Genomic DNA, 18,061 nt, shown 5'->3' on the forward strand with positions numbered 1-18,061 from the left:
TCAAGAATACCCTTTTAATGCCAGAGCACTAAGTACACCACAGATGATTATTAAACATTTATCAAATGCTTATGATAGGCCAGGTACTCAATTTTTTCTCATATACATTTTCTCATTTCATTTCATCCCCTCAACAACTCTGTGAAGTACTACCATTCCTATATCATAGATAAGGAAACAGGGGCACAGAAAATTTTTTTTTAAAGCTTTTATTTATTTGACAGAGAGAGAGAGAGCACAAGCAGGGGGAGCAACAGACAGGGGTAGAGAGAGAAGCAGGCTCCCCGCTAAGCAGGGAGCCTGATGCAAGGCTGGATCCGAAGACCCCCAGATCGTGACCTGAGCCGAAGGCAGACGCATAATAACTGAGCCACCCAGGCACCCAGGGGCATAGAAAATTTTAAGAAAGTATTTGTCACACCTATAGCTGGCAATTTCAGGTTACTCTTCACAATGCTCTATTAAAAAATTCAGGTTGATGCACTGGGTGGCTCAGTCAGTTGAGTGTCAGACTCTTGGCTGTGGGATCAAGCCCTACCTCATGTTCCAGGCTCAGCAAGGAATTTGCTTAAAGATTCTCTCCCTCTGCCCCTCCTCTAACTCATGTGCACTCTCTCTCTCTCTCTCTCTTTCTCAAATAAAGAAATAAATCTTTTTTAAAAGATCAGTTCAGGGGCGCCTGGGTGGCTCAGTAGGTTAAAGCCTCTGCCTTCGGCTCAGGTCATGATCTCAGGGTCCTGGGATCGAGCCCCGCATCGGGCTCTCTGCTCAGTAGGGAGTCTGCTTTCTCCTTTCTCTCTTTGCCGGCCTCTCTGCTTACTTGTGATCTCTGTCTGTCAAATAAATAAATAAAATCTTTAAAAAAATAAAATAAAATAAATAAAAGATCAGTTCAGTATGGTTTTTTTCATCATTGCAGTGAAAAGAAAAAACAAAAAAAAAAGTCCAGTTGTATCGAAATTACAAACCCTGCACCTGAAATCAAAATTTCAAATTCATAGGCTTCTCATCAAAAGTAATCCACTCTAAATAGGCTTTTACCCTGGGCTTCTCCAAAACAGTAAGCTCAGTAATGTCATCCAAATTTGTAATGACTAAAAATGAGCCTATTTTATTCGGTGTATGAGAAGGTGAATAAATTATGCTGTTTTTTCCTCTCCCAGTTTCCACAATTGAAATAGGCAGAGGAGTATAGCAAATCAAAGATGAAAATATTACCCTTATGATGGATGTGGCAGAAATGTGTGGTGACCACAGTCTTCCTAATACCCAGTATCAGAATTAGATTGATTGTCCCAGCTTCAGCCCCGCCCCACTCCCTGATATGGGCAGGGTGGGGGGGCCCCCGCAGGGGAGTGGGGTTGGCCCTTGTTGGGGTCAGGACACAGAGAACAGAGTGAAGAGCTCTCAGCAAGCAGGCAAAGCCCAAAGACAAAGGAAAACAGGAAGGAGATGAGGAAAGGCTCTTCTGAGGGGATGGAGGGAGGACCGGAGTAACATGCTGATGATTTTATTATTGCCCCTCCTGGTGGAAGCACGAAGTCTGAGAACACACACACACACACACAGGTAGATACGTGCTCTGTGACTGGGCTGTGCTATGGTCCCTTCTCCTCATTTTGAACATGTTGGGCTTCAGGCACTTCACTCTATGATCATTTAATTCATTACAATCAGTAGGGAATTAAAAATGAAATGACAGAGTCCTGCTGTGGGTAAGGTCCACGTTTTAAGAGGCGAACACTTGTCACTTGCATTAGATGGATAAGAAAGACAAATATATGTATAGCTATATAGTCGATAAAGACAGAAAAAAGAAAATGCTCACCAGTGACTCGGGGTTTAATTAAATGATAGCTACTGGTTAAATTATATCTCTGAACAAAGGAAAGCCATAGCTGACTCACCCCACTGCAGCAATGACTCGGCAGGTAGGGGAGCCCACACGTTCAGGTAGGAAGAAGAGGGAGGAGGCCAGGAGAGAGATGTGGGTGGGGAGGAAGCAGCTTCGGTGTTGGACGATAAAAGCTCCTTTCAAATTGGTACTCAAAGAGGAGAGGGGAAAAGTCCAAGTTTAAAATGAATCAGTTGTCCCACAAAGGCTTTCCTTCTCTCCTCCCACTGTGGGAAATCAGGTGCAGTATTCAGGTGACAACTGCAATCTGGAGAAGGCACAATGAACCCCGGGGCAACTTCTCTGCTGCAGGGGAGGTGGGTGGAGGAGCACAGTTCTCCCTTTGGAATCACCCCTCCCAAAGTCTAGTGGTAAGGTCCATCAGAATTTCATAAGAAAATACTGGATAGATGACTTCTGTTTTTTCTTAGTTCCTGAGCAATCAAATTCAATATTTAATTTTGCAGCTTTGGCCTCCCAATAACTCATAAAAATACTTGCCATGCTTTTCATTGTTCACTAGAGATACCTGGACCGATGGTCATCGTTCCCCTCGGTCACTTTGCGTCAAAGGCACAGGTGGAACTCCAGCCCTCGGGTGATTGCATTGCTCTTGGCTCAAGTTCCTCACCTGAAATGAGACACAAAGCACTCTGTCTATATCTATATAGACATGTTTAAATTGATAGAAAGCCTATAGAGAGGTAGATACACATTTTCTGTACTACAGTTATATACTATCTATACTATACATATGCACTGTATATGTATATATACATTGAAGAGCAATGAAGAACAGTGAAGAACAAAACATGTAGGGCCCCTGATGTCATGGTATGTACAGCCTAAAGGACCCTTCTTACTTTCATCCACCCAGATCTCACTCATTCTTTGGAGAGAGAGGGAGAGAGAGTGCGCACATGTGTGAGTGGGGATGGGGAAGAGGGGCAGAGGGAGAGAGTCTTAAGCAGATCTCACAGCTCTGAGAGCATGACCTCAGCCAAAATCAAGAGTCACTCCTATAACCAACTGAGCCCACCGGGTGCCCAGACTTCACTCATTCTTAAACGTCCTCACTGGAACCATCTCCAAGCCACTGCATTCCACAGACCTCTCCTTTCTTTGATTCCCAAAAAATCAACTGCCTTTACTCTCTGCATTCCACCTCTCCCAAGTTCTTCAACCAAACAACCTAAAGGCCCTAGGTCCCCTAGAAGCAAAACATCCATAAACAAACATTGGAGCCTGAATTATCCTTCTCATAATGTCAGGAATAACCTGGTATAATTAACATATCATTTAGTGTCTATCAGTGCCTTTGGAGATGGGGAGAGAGAAGAGAGATTTAAGAATCGCCTAAAATCATATGCAAAATCTTATGTGTGTGCTGTTTCTGGAGGAAGCATGCAAAGCTTTCATAGAATTCTAAAAGGGATACTAAAGCAAAAAGGTTAGGCTCCTCTGTTTTGCTAGGTTTTAAGTAATTATGCCACTTTTTCAATCATTGTAACGAGACTGGGCATCCATTCTACTTCAGCTCTAGTTTCTAACAACAAAAAAAAGTCATTTCCAGAAATACGGTTTTTTTCCTTTCTTTTTTTTAAAATTATTTTTATTAACATATAATGTACTATTTGCCCCGGGGTGCAGGTCTGTGAATCATCAGGCTTACACATTTCACAGCACTCATCATAGCACATACCCTCCCCACTGTCTGTAACCCAACCACCCTCTCCCTATCCACCCAACCCCCCACCCTCTTTTAAGGATTTTATTTATTTGACAGGGGGGGGTGGAATACAAGCAGGAGGAGTGGGAGAGGGAGAGGGAGAAGCAGGCTTCCCGCTGAGTAGGGAGCCCGATGTGGGGCTCGATGTGGGGCTCAATCCTAGGACCCTGGGATCATGACCTGAGCCCAAGGCAGATGCCCAACAACTGAGCCACCCAAGTGCCCCTAGTTTTTTTTTTTTCTTTTTAAGTGCTATTAAAAAACTTAAATGTAAAGTCCAATGGAGGTTATGATAAAAATTTTTACCTATTTTAATATGTAAATTGCCCAAGGGCTTAAGGCAGCACACTATCATTTTACACTAGATTGTGAAGAAGAAAACTTGTGCACCTAAACAGAATGAGTGGTAATTAATTCTCACAGGTTACAATGAGAATCATAACCATTAGCCTAAAAATGAAGCTGAAAATTATTGAAACATGTGTCTAATAGAACTGCCTTATCACTATCCGTTTCTGTCATTTGAGCCTTAACCTTACATGAAGATCATCAGGAAAAGACTTCAAATTTCCAGAAAAAGATGGAACAAAAAAAGGTCAAATTCTCAATCTTACAGCTAGCCATTCCTATTATCTTTTATACTCCAGTTAGCTTTGGTGTAACAGAAACAGCTGCAGCAGCTATACACATGGGGGAGGGGGTGCTCAATAAATATTTAAATAATGAATGAAAACTTGTCCTCTTTGATCACAGCTGTAAAAACCTAGGTAGAGAAGGAAGAGGGAGAAAAACCCCTTCAGTTTTATGATTGCCTTTTGGGCATTTTCTATTTTGTGTGTAATCAGAATGTGTAGGGAGAAATAATATATTTGGAAGTGAAATAAGATCTTTGTAATCCAAACTCTTCCAAGAGAAAGGATGCATATAGCTCTAAGAGAGAGAGGAAATGATTCAAAAATCAAACTTCTGAAGAAAAACCTGGGCAGAAACGGTGCATAATAATAATAGTAGTTTACAGTTCTTAAGAGGTGTTACATAAATTAAGAATTCAGACGTCACAAACATTTGCATGTTAACCCTTATGAAATTCCTTCAATATCATCACGTGACTATCACTGTTCTCCTTGTACAGATGAAAGAGGATGGGAGGGAATATGTCCCAGACAGACAGAGAGCAGACTCAAAACACAAGGAAAAGTAGAGCCAAGGGATAAATACACATTTACTTCACACAAACATTGGTGCAAATTCCCTCAGAAACATAAAAGTCCATAATAATAGATGTCTTGCAAGGTGAGAATTATTAAGGAAAGCCAGTGCAATTTTTCAACCTTGGAAACTTAAAACTAAGAAAAAAGATAGCTCCTTGTATTTTGTAGTCTGAAGTCCTATAAAACCCAAGTACTAAAACCGTTTTTCTTCAAATCAAGGCCATACTAACATATTAACGTACCCAAATATGACAATGCAGCCAACTACACAGCATGTATAATTAGAAATGGGAAAATGAACATTCTTCGATTTTTGCACTTTATGACTTCTGGGTTTGTTTACATTTTAAATCCTCATTTCCTATGTGATCACTAGGTAGTCCATATTTTTAAATTTGCCCCGTTCCCTAAATGAAATACAGAGCATTTCAGGAATAAGACAGCGTGTTAATCCTGAACTGCTCCCACCGCTCCATGTTTTCCAAACAGATCGCTAAATGGTATCAGTTCAGTGAAACAGAGGTGTTTAAATAGACTCACCCAGCGAATTTATTCAGCAATTCCATTAAAGAAAGGAGGTGAATGGTTAAGCAAAAACACTTCTCTTTCACTTTCTCTTCCTTTTCCTGGCCATTTATTTTTATGGCTACATCAATTGTGCACATCAGAACTTACAAAGCACCGTAAAAAGGAGTGTCAGTCATCAGCTAAAGGGAGCAGAGGTTTAAAGGTAATATCGGAGAAGAGAAACCAAAAGGTGAAGTTGAGAATTACAGAAACCGAGCAACCTTATATAATATATTATCAGAGAAAGCCAAGCATAACAGAAAGAACTGGAGGAAGATGACAGGGAGGAGAGATTACATAAAATACTAATGTGGCCCCAGGGTTCTGGAACTAAATGGTGAAGGGTATGTCTAGATAAACTAGAGAGAGTTCATTGTAAATTTGGAGTTCAGAGTATAAGATGACACGAATATAGAAATAACTGCCTGAGTACCCAAGTGGATGACAAATGCATTTGTAAGCACTCCCGCAGGGCCTTGGAGAATATGCTGATTATCTGTGGTTCCCCAGGGGCCTGAAGGAAATAATATGTAGTAAGGGGGCAGAGGGGTTGGGGGAGGGAATATACCTGGTACCTTAGTCACCTGGAGCATCAGTGCCATTAACGCCTGTCCTGTTAGCGTCATTACAGGAATCTCTCTCTTCTCCATGCCATAGCTGTTCCCGGACTCATAATTATCTCCTTCTACCTGATCTCAATTTACCTCTCCTGCCATTTAACTGCTTCAGGTCTTTGGGGAAGCAATTATTAAATTCCTATCCCCAAATTGTTAAGTGATCCCTTAGGAACTGAGAAAAGTTATCATAGATTCTCTTTATAGGACAAGCAATGTGTTCTGCAGCCCCTGATAGAAATAGGCTCAGGAGAGAGCCAACGTACCTTGACAATCATCCACAAGTACATTGACTCATTTACTTAATAAAGATCTACTGAGCACCAACCATATGTGTGATGCTGGGGATACAGAGTTGGAAAGTGAGTGTCTCCTCTGAGCTCACAATCCGGAGGAGAGAGAGGCACACACTGAACTTGTCAACACAATATGTCAGTCACTGATAGGTGGGGACCCAGAACATGTCTGCGGCGGGTGGCTGGGTGGCCGGGGGGAGGGGAAGGAGGTGGTCAGGGGGTACTGGCAAGAATTACAGGGAGAATCAGAACAGGCAGGACAAGGAAACTATTATCTGGATGTCCCCTAAAGTATGAGTGTAAGTTTGGGTGATAAATAGATGGAGGCCATTGTAGAAAGAAACCATATAATTTTAGTTGTAGTGAAGAAGTAAATTATTATTACCAAATATTATGTAAAAAAAATTATCATTCCATCATTTCTTCAACTTAATTTTTTGGCTTCTACTTTCATATGTTTAAAGTATCATTGTGGGGTGTTCATAGCAACTTGTATAATACTAGATTTGAGCTCTCTGATGAACACCTTCTTATCCCCTTGTGTCAGTCCCCAGATCAAATTTGAAAGACTTCCTGTGGATGCCTGGGTGGCTCAGCTGGTTAAGCATCTGCATTTGGCTCAGGTCATGATTCCAGGGTCCTGGGATAGATCCCTGCATTGGGCTCCTTGCTCAGTGGGGACTCTGCTTCTCCCTCTGCCTGCCACTTCCCCTGCTTGTTCTCTCCCTCTCTGTCTCTCTTTCTGATGAATAAATAGAATCTCTAAAACAAAACAAAAAAACCCAAATCTTCCTGATTTCTGTCCCCTCAATCTGTCATTTCACTCTGTGCATGACAGGTGATATGCAGGTGGGAGAGCTCAGATTCTCGTAAGCCTGGCCCTCAAATTTTGTGGAGGAAATAAAAGACCTTCAATAATTCTTTTTATGATCACAATCCCTAAGGATATACGAGCAATAATACGTGACAAGAGATGTCACATAAAGGTTACAAATCATGTCCAATGGTTAGCAAGATGGCTAGAATTCTACCACATTCTCTCCTACTCAAGAAAGCATATTAAAAAGGAGGCCAATTAAAGTAATTTTAGATAATATTGACTCTACCATAATTAATTTATAGCTTGCATATTCAAAAACACCAATATTTTATTTTATTTTTTATTTAGTGATTCATTACTTACATATAACATCCAGGGCTCATCATAACAAGTGCCCTCCTTAATCCCCATCACCCATTTAGCCCGTTCCCCACCCACAACCCTCCATCAACTGTGTTTGTTCTCTGTCATTAAGACTCTCTAATGGTTTGCTTCCCTCTCTCTCTTTTTCCTTTCCATATGTTCATCTGTTTTGTTTCTTAAATTCCACATATGAGTAAAATCTTTTGGTATTTGTCTTTCTCTGACTGAATTCGCTTAGCATAATACACTCTAGCTCCATCCATGTCATTGAAAACAGCAAGATTTCATTCTTTTTGTGGTCGAGTATTATTCCATTGTATATACTCCACCTCTTCTTTATCCATTCTTCAGTCGATGGACATTTGGGCTCTTTCCATAGTTTGGCTATTGTTGATAATGTTGCTAAAACACTGGGTTGCAGGTGCCTCTTCAAATCTGTATTTTTGTGTCCTTTACATAAATACCTAGTAGTGGGATTGCTAGATCATACGGTAGTTCTATTTTTAGCATTTTGAGGACCCTCCATACTGTTTTCCAGAGTGGCTGCGCCAGTTTGCATTTCTACCAACAGCACAAGAGGGTTCCCCTTTCTCCACATCCTCACCAACATCTGTTGTTTCCTGTGTTGCCAGTTTTAGCCATTCTGACAGATGTAAGGTGGTATCTCACCGTGACTTTGATTTGTACTTCCTTAATGATCAGTGATGTTGAGCATCTTTGCCATCTGTATGTCTTCTTTGGAAATATGTTTATTTATGTCTTCTGCCCAATTCCTAACTGGATTATTTAGAAACACCAGCATTTTAAAAATATTAATAATATTATCTATTATTAAGGTCATCTCTCCAACAGTTATTCAATGCCAGTCTACCTGACACTATAGCTGGTTGTACTACCAGAACTAGGAGACAAAATGCAGGTTTGTTTGGCTTTATTTGCTACATTCTGGTGTCCTTCTAATCTAAATGCTTTAACTGCATAGTATACTGAATGGTGGGCAGCTCGTGCTTTATGCCTTGTTTGTACAGATGATGGAGTGGCCTCCTGGTTAAATGAGTAAAGGAAAGGCAGAGTAAGAGATTGAGAGAGAGAGTACAGAGCTAAAGCTTAAAATTCTTAACCATTTGTTGGTATCATTTGAAAGAAGAGTGAGAAGGAGGTGGTCCAAGAGATGGAGAAAAAGGGCTTACAAATATTGAGCCCTTTTTAAAAAAATATTTTATTTATTTATTTGACATAGAGAGACATAGCAAGAGAGGGAATACAAGCAGGGGGAGTGGGAGAAGGAGAAGCAGGCTTCCCACCGAGCAAGGAGCCCGATGTGGGGCTCGATCCCAGGACTCTGGGATCATGACCTGAGCTGAAGGCAGACGTTTAATGACTAAGCCACCCTGATGCCCCAATATTGAGCCTAAAGGGCTCAATCCTCAGAACAGCTCTATGAAATAGGTGCTGTTTTTATCCCATATTACATGTTTATAAAATGCTTGTAATTTGACAAAGAGTACAGGGCTAGCAAATAGAACAGTTTTCACCTTTAACCTTTCTAGCCCCAAATACCATTCCTTTTTTTTTTTTTTTAAGATTTTATTTATTTATTTGTCAGAGAGAGTGAGCACAGGTAGACAGAGTGGCAGGCAGAGGCAGAGGGAGAAGCAGGCTCCCCGCTGAGCAAGGAGCCCGATGCAGGACTCATCCCAGGACGCTGGGATCATGACCTGAGCCGAAGGCAGCCGCTTAACCAACTGAGCCACCCAGGCATCCCCCCAAATACCATTCTTGTAAGTCTCTCTCCTGGAGGACATTTTTTTTTCTCTGTAGGACTCCACAATTAGGCTTCAGTGTGCCAAGTTATTTTATTCCTAAATGTCTCCATATCTCTGGCAGGAATCCAAAGAGAGGGAGTCAGCTCATCTCCCATTTTCATTCACTTTTTTTTTTTTTTTAAGATTTATTTATTTATCCAGAGAGAGAGAGAGAGCAGGAGCCCACGTATGCATGAATGGGGGAAGGGACAGAGGATGAGAATCCTTAAGCAGACTTCCCGCTGAGCATGGAGCCCCATGTAGGGCTCAGTCCTACAACCCATGAGATCATGATGTAAGCCAAAACCAAGAGTCAGAACTCAAACCACTGGGCCACCCAGGTGCTTCTCATTCACATTTTGACTGCTCTCAGGACTTCACCCAAATCGATAGGCTTATATCCTTCCCACTACAGCTTTCCACTGTTTAACAAGCCTGCAGTAGGCTAGGCTCCTTTCATCAACATTGATAAGTAAAGGCGTGCCCGGGTGGCTCAGTTGGTTAAGTAGCCAACTCTTGATTTCAGCTCAGGTCATCATATTAGAGTGATGGAATTGAGCCCAACATCTCACTCCAAGCTCAGTTCAGAGTGTGCTTGAGATTCTCTCTCTTGTTCTCCCTTTGCCCCTTCCCTGACTTGCACTCACACACATTCTCTCTCTAAAACTAAAAAAAAAAAAAAAATTAATAAGTAATTAGAAACCCAAATAGGTTTATGTTTGTCTCCAATCTACTAATTTGTTTTATAAAAATAATCAGTATACATGAATACTTTTAGTTGAAAATTTTATTCTATTTTTGTTCTTTATTATAGCTAGTATACTATGATTACAATAGGACAAGAAAAACCTGTAAATGTTAATTTTTACTTATTTGAATTAGAGATAGCTCAATTTCTTTTTTTTTTTTAAGATTTTATTTATTTATTTGACAGACAGAGATCACAAGTAGGCAGAGAGAGAGGAGGGGAAGCAGGCTCCCTGCTGAGCAGAAAGCCCGATGGGGGCCTCAATCCCAGGACCCTGGGATCATGACCTGAGCCGAAGGCAGAGGCTTAACCCACTGAGCCACCCAGGTGCCCCTCAATTTCTAAAGTCTACAAATTTCTGTTTCAAGTAGATTTGCTAAATAAAGTAACCAACGAAATCTTTAGTGTTTTCATACTGCTAAACAAATATTTAATCAAAAGTTCTTCTGTAACTATATAATGTAATTTTTCTAAAAAAGAAAATGTCTGGGACACCTGGGTGGTTCAGTCGGTTAAGTGTCCAACTCTTGATTTTGGCTCAGGTTGTGAGGTTGAACTCGGCATTGGGCTCCATTCTGGGCAGGCAGCCTGGCTGAGATTCTCTCTCTCCCTCTCCCTTTGCCTCTCCCCCACTCTTTGCCTCTCTAAAAATAAACAACAAACAAACAAAAAGGAAATGTCCATCTCTTCCTAAGTTGGCAAATACATATTTTTATCATGATTATGTGGCAGTAGAGGTTCTGGACTCTAGAACCAGAATGTAAGGATTTAAAATTTGACTTTGCCCATTTTCTAGCAGAAAGGAAAATTACTTGATTTCTCTGAACTTCAGTTAAATAAACTAATATTTAAAACAGTGTCTGGTATGCACCCAATGAAACTTAGCTGTTATTAACCTAAAGGGAGTATTTGCTACAAGGAATCCTTCTAAATTTAATTGGGAATTCTTGTAAAGTAAGAATACCTAATCTACAAATTTCCTCCAACTGTAATGAAATTTTAATACTAAATTTAACAATGAAAATGATATACCAGTACGCTCTGGAGATCTTTAATTAAACTTTCTTTGTTTTAACCTTGCAGCTTTCTTTTAGTGTTTTGAGACCTTTTTTTTTTTTTCTTTCCAGTCTCAAATATTTTCATTGGCCTTAGAAAACTTATAGGCACCAAGCACTCTGTCTGTAGTGCTTGATGGATAGAATGTCCTTGGCCAAGGTAAATAGGACAGCTTTGAATGCTACCTTTACTAGCTCCAAATACCAGTTCTGTGATAGCCTATTTCCAGGAGAACATTTTTCCTCAGCAAGAGTGTGGAAAGATTTCTAGAAGTTTTAGTAAGGTTACTAAACAGGGATTCAAAGATAAGACAGTAAAGCAAAATCCCAGATATTACTCATGAGCCAAAATTCTTAAATTATTTTTGCCTAAACTCAGATTTATGCCAAAATCTAGGTCAAAGCCGGTCTTGCAATTAAGCATAAATAGGCGAAAGAGTGATTTAGTAGGGCATTAAAACTGATCCAAGAAGGAATATACTCTTTCGTACAGTGGGGCTCTACTGTAAGAAACATGATTATCAATGTCATTTAATTCCAAAACGTTTATTCCGATGTGACTGAAGAATGTGATGAAGTTTTTACCTCAATATATAAAATGGACAAAATATTTACTACTTCAAAGGGTTTGGCTTCCATGTTCTGTTATTTAGAAAAATCTATAAAGGGGTGCCTTGGTGGCTCAGTCGGTTAAGTGTCTGCCTTCGGCTCTGGTCATGATCCCAGGGTCCTGGGATGAAGCCCTGTGTTGGGCTCCCTGCTCAGTGGGGAGCCTGCTTCCCCCTCTCTCTCTGCCCCATCCCCCTGCTCATGCGCACTTTCTCTCTCTCTCTCTCTCTCTAGCTCTGTTCTCTTCTTCTCTTTCTCTCTCAAATAAATAAGATCTTTTTAAAAAAATCTATAAAGAGAGGGGTGCCTGGGTGGCTCAGTGGGTTAAAACCTCTGCCTTCGGCTCAGGTCATGATTCCCAGGGTCCTGGGATCGAGCCCCGCATCGGGCTCTCTGCTCCGCAGGGAGCCTGCTTCCCCCTCTGTCTCTGCCTGCCACTCTGCCTACTTGTGATCTCTGTCTGTCAAATAAATAAATAAAATCTTTAAAAATAAAAAAATAAAAATCTATAAAGAGAAACATAAGAAATGTATAATATCATTTTAAAATTCTAAGACAGTTGTTCTCAAAGTACAGCAGGCAATGGACCATGAGGGCAAAAATATTTCAAAAATAATATTAAGGCACCATTTGCCTTTTTCATTGTGTTGACATTTACATTTTGCAAACTGCATTGCAACAGCAATGGTGTGTAAAACTGTTGGTACCTTAACACAAACCAAAGCAGCAGTTCTAAATTGTGTCAATAGTTACTGCATTTTTCACCTCCACTCAATCAAAGAAAAGAATACAAGAAAAAACCAATTTAACTTCAGAATGCCTTGATAAAGCAGTAAAAATGATAATTTTATTAAATCTCAAGGCTTCCATACTTTTTAAAATTTTATGTGTGATGTAATGGAAGTATGCATAAGGCTCTTCTGCTGCTTACCAAAGGATGACAGTTGTCTCCAAAGAGGGCACTTATTTGAGTTACAAACTGAACTAGCTGCTTTCTTCATGGAACATTATTTTTACTTGAAACAAAAACTGATGGTAAATTGGTATTTTTGCAAAAAAAAAAAGGAAATGTAGGGAGCTTGTGACTTCATGAAAAACAATCAACAAGCTTAATAAATTTCAAGCTTTTCAAGCTAGTATTACAATCTTGGGAAGTTTTATCTGCCACTATGAGCTTGGCCTCTTCCCAACACTCAAAGATTTTTCTGGTGAGATTTGTGGTAATATTAGTGAATATGATATTTTTGATATTATATAACAAAATGAGTTACCATTTGGAAGAACTGCATATTTCAGTGAATCATTATTTTCCAAATGTATGTGTTATTACACATACATTTATAATGGGATATAGACCAATGAATTTTAATATAACAGTATTGACCTGGTCTAAGATTACACATGACAACTAACTTCTAAACAATTATCATCTGTCAAATTTTGGCAGAGTAGCAAAGAATAAGATCTTCAATTATTTGAAAAGACTCTTAAAATACTTCTTCCTTTCCACTTACATATTTCTATGAGGCCATATTTTCTTCATATCCTCAACTGAAACAACATATCACAACAGAAATAATGCAGGAGCAGATATGAAAATTTAGGCATTTCCTATTAATCCAGGTATTTAAAACATTTGCAAATATGTAAACATTATTTTTCTTTTGGAAAATCATTTTTCCTAAAAAAGTGTCTTTTACATTAAGATGTAATGAGTTTAACTTCTTTTTATTTAATAAATTGATATCTTAAAAAAATTGATACCTTAAGACTTTCTTAGTTTTAATTTCTAATAAGGAATATCAATTAACATAACCTACATGAAAAAAAGGTCTGTGTTCCTCAATTTTTACAAGTGAAAAGTGTCCTGTGAGCAAAACTTTTGAAAGTTATTGCCTTATGGTTAAATGTACTCTTTTTATTTATTTTTTTTTTTAAGTAGGCTCCACACCATGTGGAACCCAATGCAGGGCTTGAACTCACAACCCTGAGATCAAGATCTGAGCTGAGATCAATAGTTAGACATTTAATCAGCTGAGCCACCGAGGCACCTCTGGTTAAATGTATTTCAAACCAGCAACCATTGTGACATCAGCACTAGGTCACTGATTACCATATAAAGGATTCCTTGTAGTTGACCATTATTTCACAGATCTCTCCAGCTGGACCACCCCATAAGCAGCTTACCACCCAAGAGTGCCCACTATTGCCCTTGATGTTCTCCATAGGGCATTCTATGATGTTATCAGGAAAGACATCCAACAAATAGTAAGAAAAAGACCATTTCATTCTGATACTGCTTCTTTCTTTGATTTTGGTCAGGTTTTCCCATCAATCTCCCTCTTGTTTTATTAAGATGTACAAACTTCAAACCCAAAGGGTGAAAGCTGTTGCTGGGCAGATGTGCACTTCAAATCTCTCCAAGTTGAGACAATCTCTTAAAAATGTTTACCATACATGTAAGAAGCAGCACCCAGATTCAACTAGACATCCAACTATGCCTTCCCGTGATTGTGATAAAGATGTTCTCAGTACTGATGAAGAAATGAATCTTACAGCAATGCTCCGAGATATTAAAACCACCCAAATTGAACTCCTCAGCCAAATGACTGACACTGTTGGTGTAGTATCCAAAATTCAGGAAAAGATTAATTTTTATCAGAAGCAGTTGGAGGTACTGGAAACCAGAATGAATGTTAATGAAAACAAACAATCCACAATAACTAAAGATATCTTCTCTATGAAGAAAGATATTGATACTTTAAAGAAGAAGGTGACAGAACTGGAAAACCAGAATTCTTGCTCCAGCATTCATTGTTTAGAAGTTCTGGAAGGAGAAAGGGGTCAAGAGATCATAGAACAACTTCACAAACTCCTACAACCAGAAACTCTGAAGAACACAATGGCTTCTACAGACCAGGGACTCTCTTCAGCAGAACGAGAAAAAATGCCCAGTTATCTAGAGGCCACAGATGATCTTGAGGACAAAACAATTTCTCCCAAAATTAAAACTCTGGAAAAAAGTAACCATCAAAATATGTTAAGAAGCTTTAAAAAAGCAAAGTCAAATATTTACATTTACCCAGACTTTGGTACATGGATCAAGCTAACTTTTGTCCATGGAGGAAAGTGGAGATTTTTCCTCAGTGCTACCGAGTTAGAGGAATTCATCCAGTGGCTTCTTTCTAGGCCAACCACCCCTCTTGAGGAACCACAACTTGTAACCCAGAGATACAATCCATTCACTGGGCCTATTGCAAGTTTGACCACATTCTGTCTCTCTGTTTTCAACTATGTTTACTGTCTATTTGGTTTCTCAAAAGAGGAAGTAACTCAACTATAGAGTTACTTTCTGCTTTGTTTGACACAAAATAAATGTGAACTGGTTGTTCCAAGCATCTACACATCTCTGTGGTGGCTGTGAAGTCCTTGTTAGTTTGCTCGCTGTGGGCTCACTGTCTATGAAGTTTTTGTACGTCTCAGGTAAGTTAAGATAGATCATCCCATTGGACAATGTGATGCATTTTATGTCAGTGCCCTTGTTCTCTTAAAGGCAATTCATGAGGACTCACCCAGTGCCCATGTCATAGATAATTAGAAGGAAAGAATTAGGGGTCAAGGGAATGAAGAACACATTTGGTAGTCCCCACATCAGTTTTCTATGCCCTCTGGTCTTTTTTTTTTTCTTTTAAGATTCTTATTTATTTGTCAGGAGAGAGAGAGAGAGAGCACAAGCAGGGAGAGCAGCAGGCAGAAGGAAGGCAGACACTTAACTGACTGAGCCACCCAGGCATACCCTATGTCCTCTTGTCTTAGTGGCCTTTGTAGATAAGATCTGTGATACCAGAGACAGACTCTACTAACAAAATTTTAAATGACATACAGTGAAAAAGATACCCACTATTAGAGCTACTGAAGTTAGAGTTATAAAAATAAAGGGCATTGAAAGGACAAGTTACTGCCGGGAAAATATTCACTGCAAAACCTGGATTTTTTTTTTTCAACTTTAGCTTCATCTGCATCAAATAAAGGGGGATCCCACTTCTACTAAGTGAAATAAGTCAAGCAGGGAAAGGCAATTATCCTATAGTTTCACTCATATGTGGAACATAAGGAATAGCGCAGAGAACTATGGGGAAGGGAGGAGAAAACTGAATGGGAAGAAATTAGGGAGACAAACCATGAGACACTCTGGACTCCAGGAAACAAACTCAGGGTTTCAGAGGAGGGGGGACGGGGGTAGGGGTAACTGGGTGCAGGGTATTATGGAGGGCACGTGATGTGATGAGCACTGGGTGTTATATGCAACTAATGAATCATTGAACACTACATCAAAAACTAATGATGTATTATATGTTGGCTAATTGAACTTAATGAAAAAAAAATAACGGGGGATATTACCGGATGTTTTTTACATTTTCATGAGATGAGACAAATACCATGTCTTGTAGGTTTGATACAGAGGAAAAGATTAAATCTAAAAAGGCATGTATGAGCGAACCAAGTTAGATCTCAACACTATACTACCATGAGTTCTTATATAACAAGGTCTTTTTTTGGCATGAGCCCTACACTACCTATCCAGGGTGGGCTTCACTTTTAGATACAATGGGTTATTGCCACCACGATGTAATTTTTCTGAATACCATGCAGAATAGCTACAAAAACATGTTTCCCTCCCCACTTAACTCAGGAAATGAAATCTACTACTACCAGAGAATCCTGTGCTATTACACTACAAGTATACTTGGTTAAGTGTACCACTCTAAATTATTCTCAGTTAACTTGAAAGGAGGGTTTTGGCAGATAGCTATGAAAAACCCAATTTCAAGTGAGGAAAAAGGAGCTAAGGTGGATATGGAGGAAAGGAAGGGAGGACGACAAGAAGACACAGTACTGTCTGGTGCCAACCTGGTCATAATTATATGTTATAAATTTTTCACTTGCAAATACATTGTATTTGGCCTTTCCTTACTCATTTCCTGATAAGATGTGTACACAAAATAACTTTTAAAATCTGTCCATGCGCCACAGGTGTAGCATGGATAGCTGTCCTATACCTATTCAAAGCAAGGCTGTAGATAAAGAGGGTTTGTTTTATTTTGCTTTTAAGATTTTATTGTTTGTCAGAGAGAGAGAAAACACAGCAGAGGGAGTGGGAGGCAGAGGGAGAAGCAGGCTCCTCCTGAGGAAGGAGCCTGATGTGGGACTCAGTCCCAGGATCACAACCTGAGCAAAAGGCAGACACTTAACCGCCAGAGCCACCCAGGTGTCCTGAAGAGGGTTTGTTTTAAATGGGATAACTATGTTCATAAGGTAAAGTAGCATTCTGGTAAGGGCACTAGCGATCTCTATGTATGTCTTTGCCATCAGAGATATCTGCAAGAAGCACCAGAGTTCTAGTTCAGCACATTGGGTGTGACCCTTACGTCAGAGAGTGACATGGGAAGGTAGGCTGTGACAAAGATAAATGACCTAACAACTGGTTTCTGGAGAGTAAAAAGTGACTCAACTGGTATTTTCCTGAGTTATCCGGGCTTCTGTCTTAATGCATGCTTTCACTCATTCTCCCCTTACCTGCCCCCTAGCACTTGTTTAATCGCTCTAGAGAGACAAAGAATTAGAAAAACAGCAGAGGGCTGGGAATCGGAAGACCTTAGTTCTGAACAGTCAAATTCTACACTTACAACCTCTGTTATTTCATCTCAGCTAGCTTTGTTTGGTTGTGCATTAAAAGGAAATCATATTAATTTAGTAAATAATTCTTCAGTGTTTGCTAATGTGAAGGGATGGTGGCAGATAAAAGAAAAAGCAGAAGACATTCCCAGTACCATAGACACATAACATCAAATGGGATAAAGAAATTGGGTACACACACAATTAATGTACAATAGATGGAGATGGAAAAAAGCAAAAGTGTTCCTGGTATCAGAGAGGAAAGGGGATTGAGCAGCCTTGCATTCAGGAGCTTAGGTGAGGAGGGGGTGGTGAGGGCAGCGTACCTGGAAGAGTGCAGGAGTGGGGCCAGCAGGGAACATGGGTAGTAAAAGCCACCCAGCATTTGATACATGTAAAACACAGACAGCCTACTTCAACCCTTTTAATGGATCTCATTTTTCTCTTCAGGGATTCCCTACCATATTCATTTTAACCTGTTTTTGTTGTTGTTTTTTGTTGTTGTTTTACCTACAGAAGAACATTAGAGGAGAAACTGAGAGGGACACTACGTGATTTTCTCAGGGTCTCGGACTTTCCCTGAAGATGACTTTTTGACCCGGTAACTCACAGAACTTCCCAGTAAGGAAAGGGAGGATTCTGCTTTTGAGTCAGTTATTATCATCACCTAGATG

General features: G+C 39.8%; 1 protein-coding gene across 1 annotated transcript; it reads left to right on the forward strand.

The window, feature by feature from the left end:
• Window positions 1-14,067: 14,067 nt before the first annotated feature.
• Window positions 14,068-15,054, forward strand: CCDC54 (coiled-coil domain containing 54; the record flags this gene model as incomplete). Its single annotated transcript, XM_080810565.1, has 1 exon — window positions 14,068-15,054. The coding sequence occupies one exon, from the start codon at window positions 14,068-14,070 to the stop codon at window positions 15,052-15,054; it is 987 nt and encodes a 328-aa protein (XP_080666691.1).
• Between the last annotated feature and the right edge of the window lie 3,007 nt (window positions 15,055-18,061).

Source organism: Martes martes (assembly GCF_963455335.1).
Source record: "Martes martes genome assembly, chromosome: 1".
NCBI lineage: Eukaryota > Metazoa > Chordata > Mammalia > Carnivora > Mustelidae > Martes > Martes martes.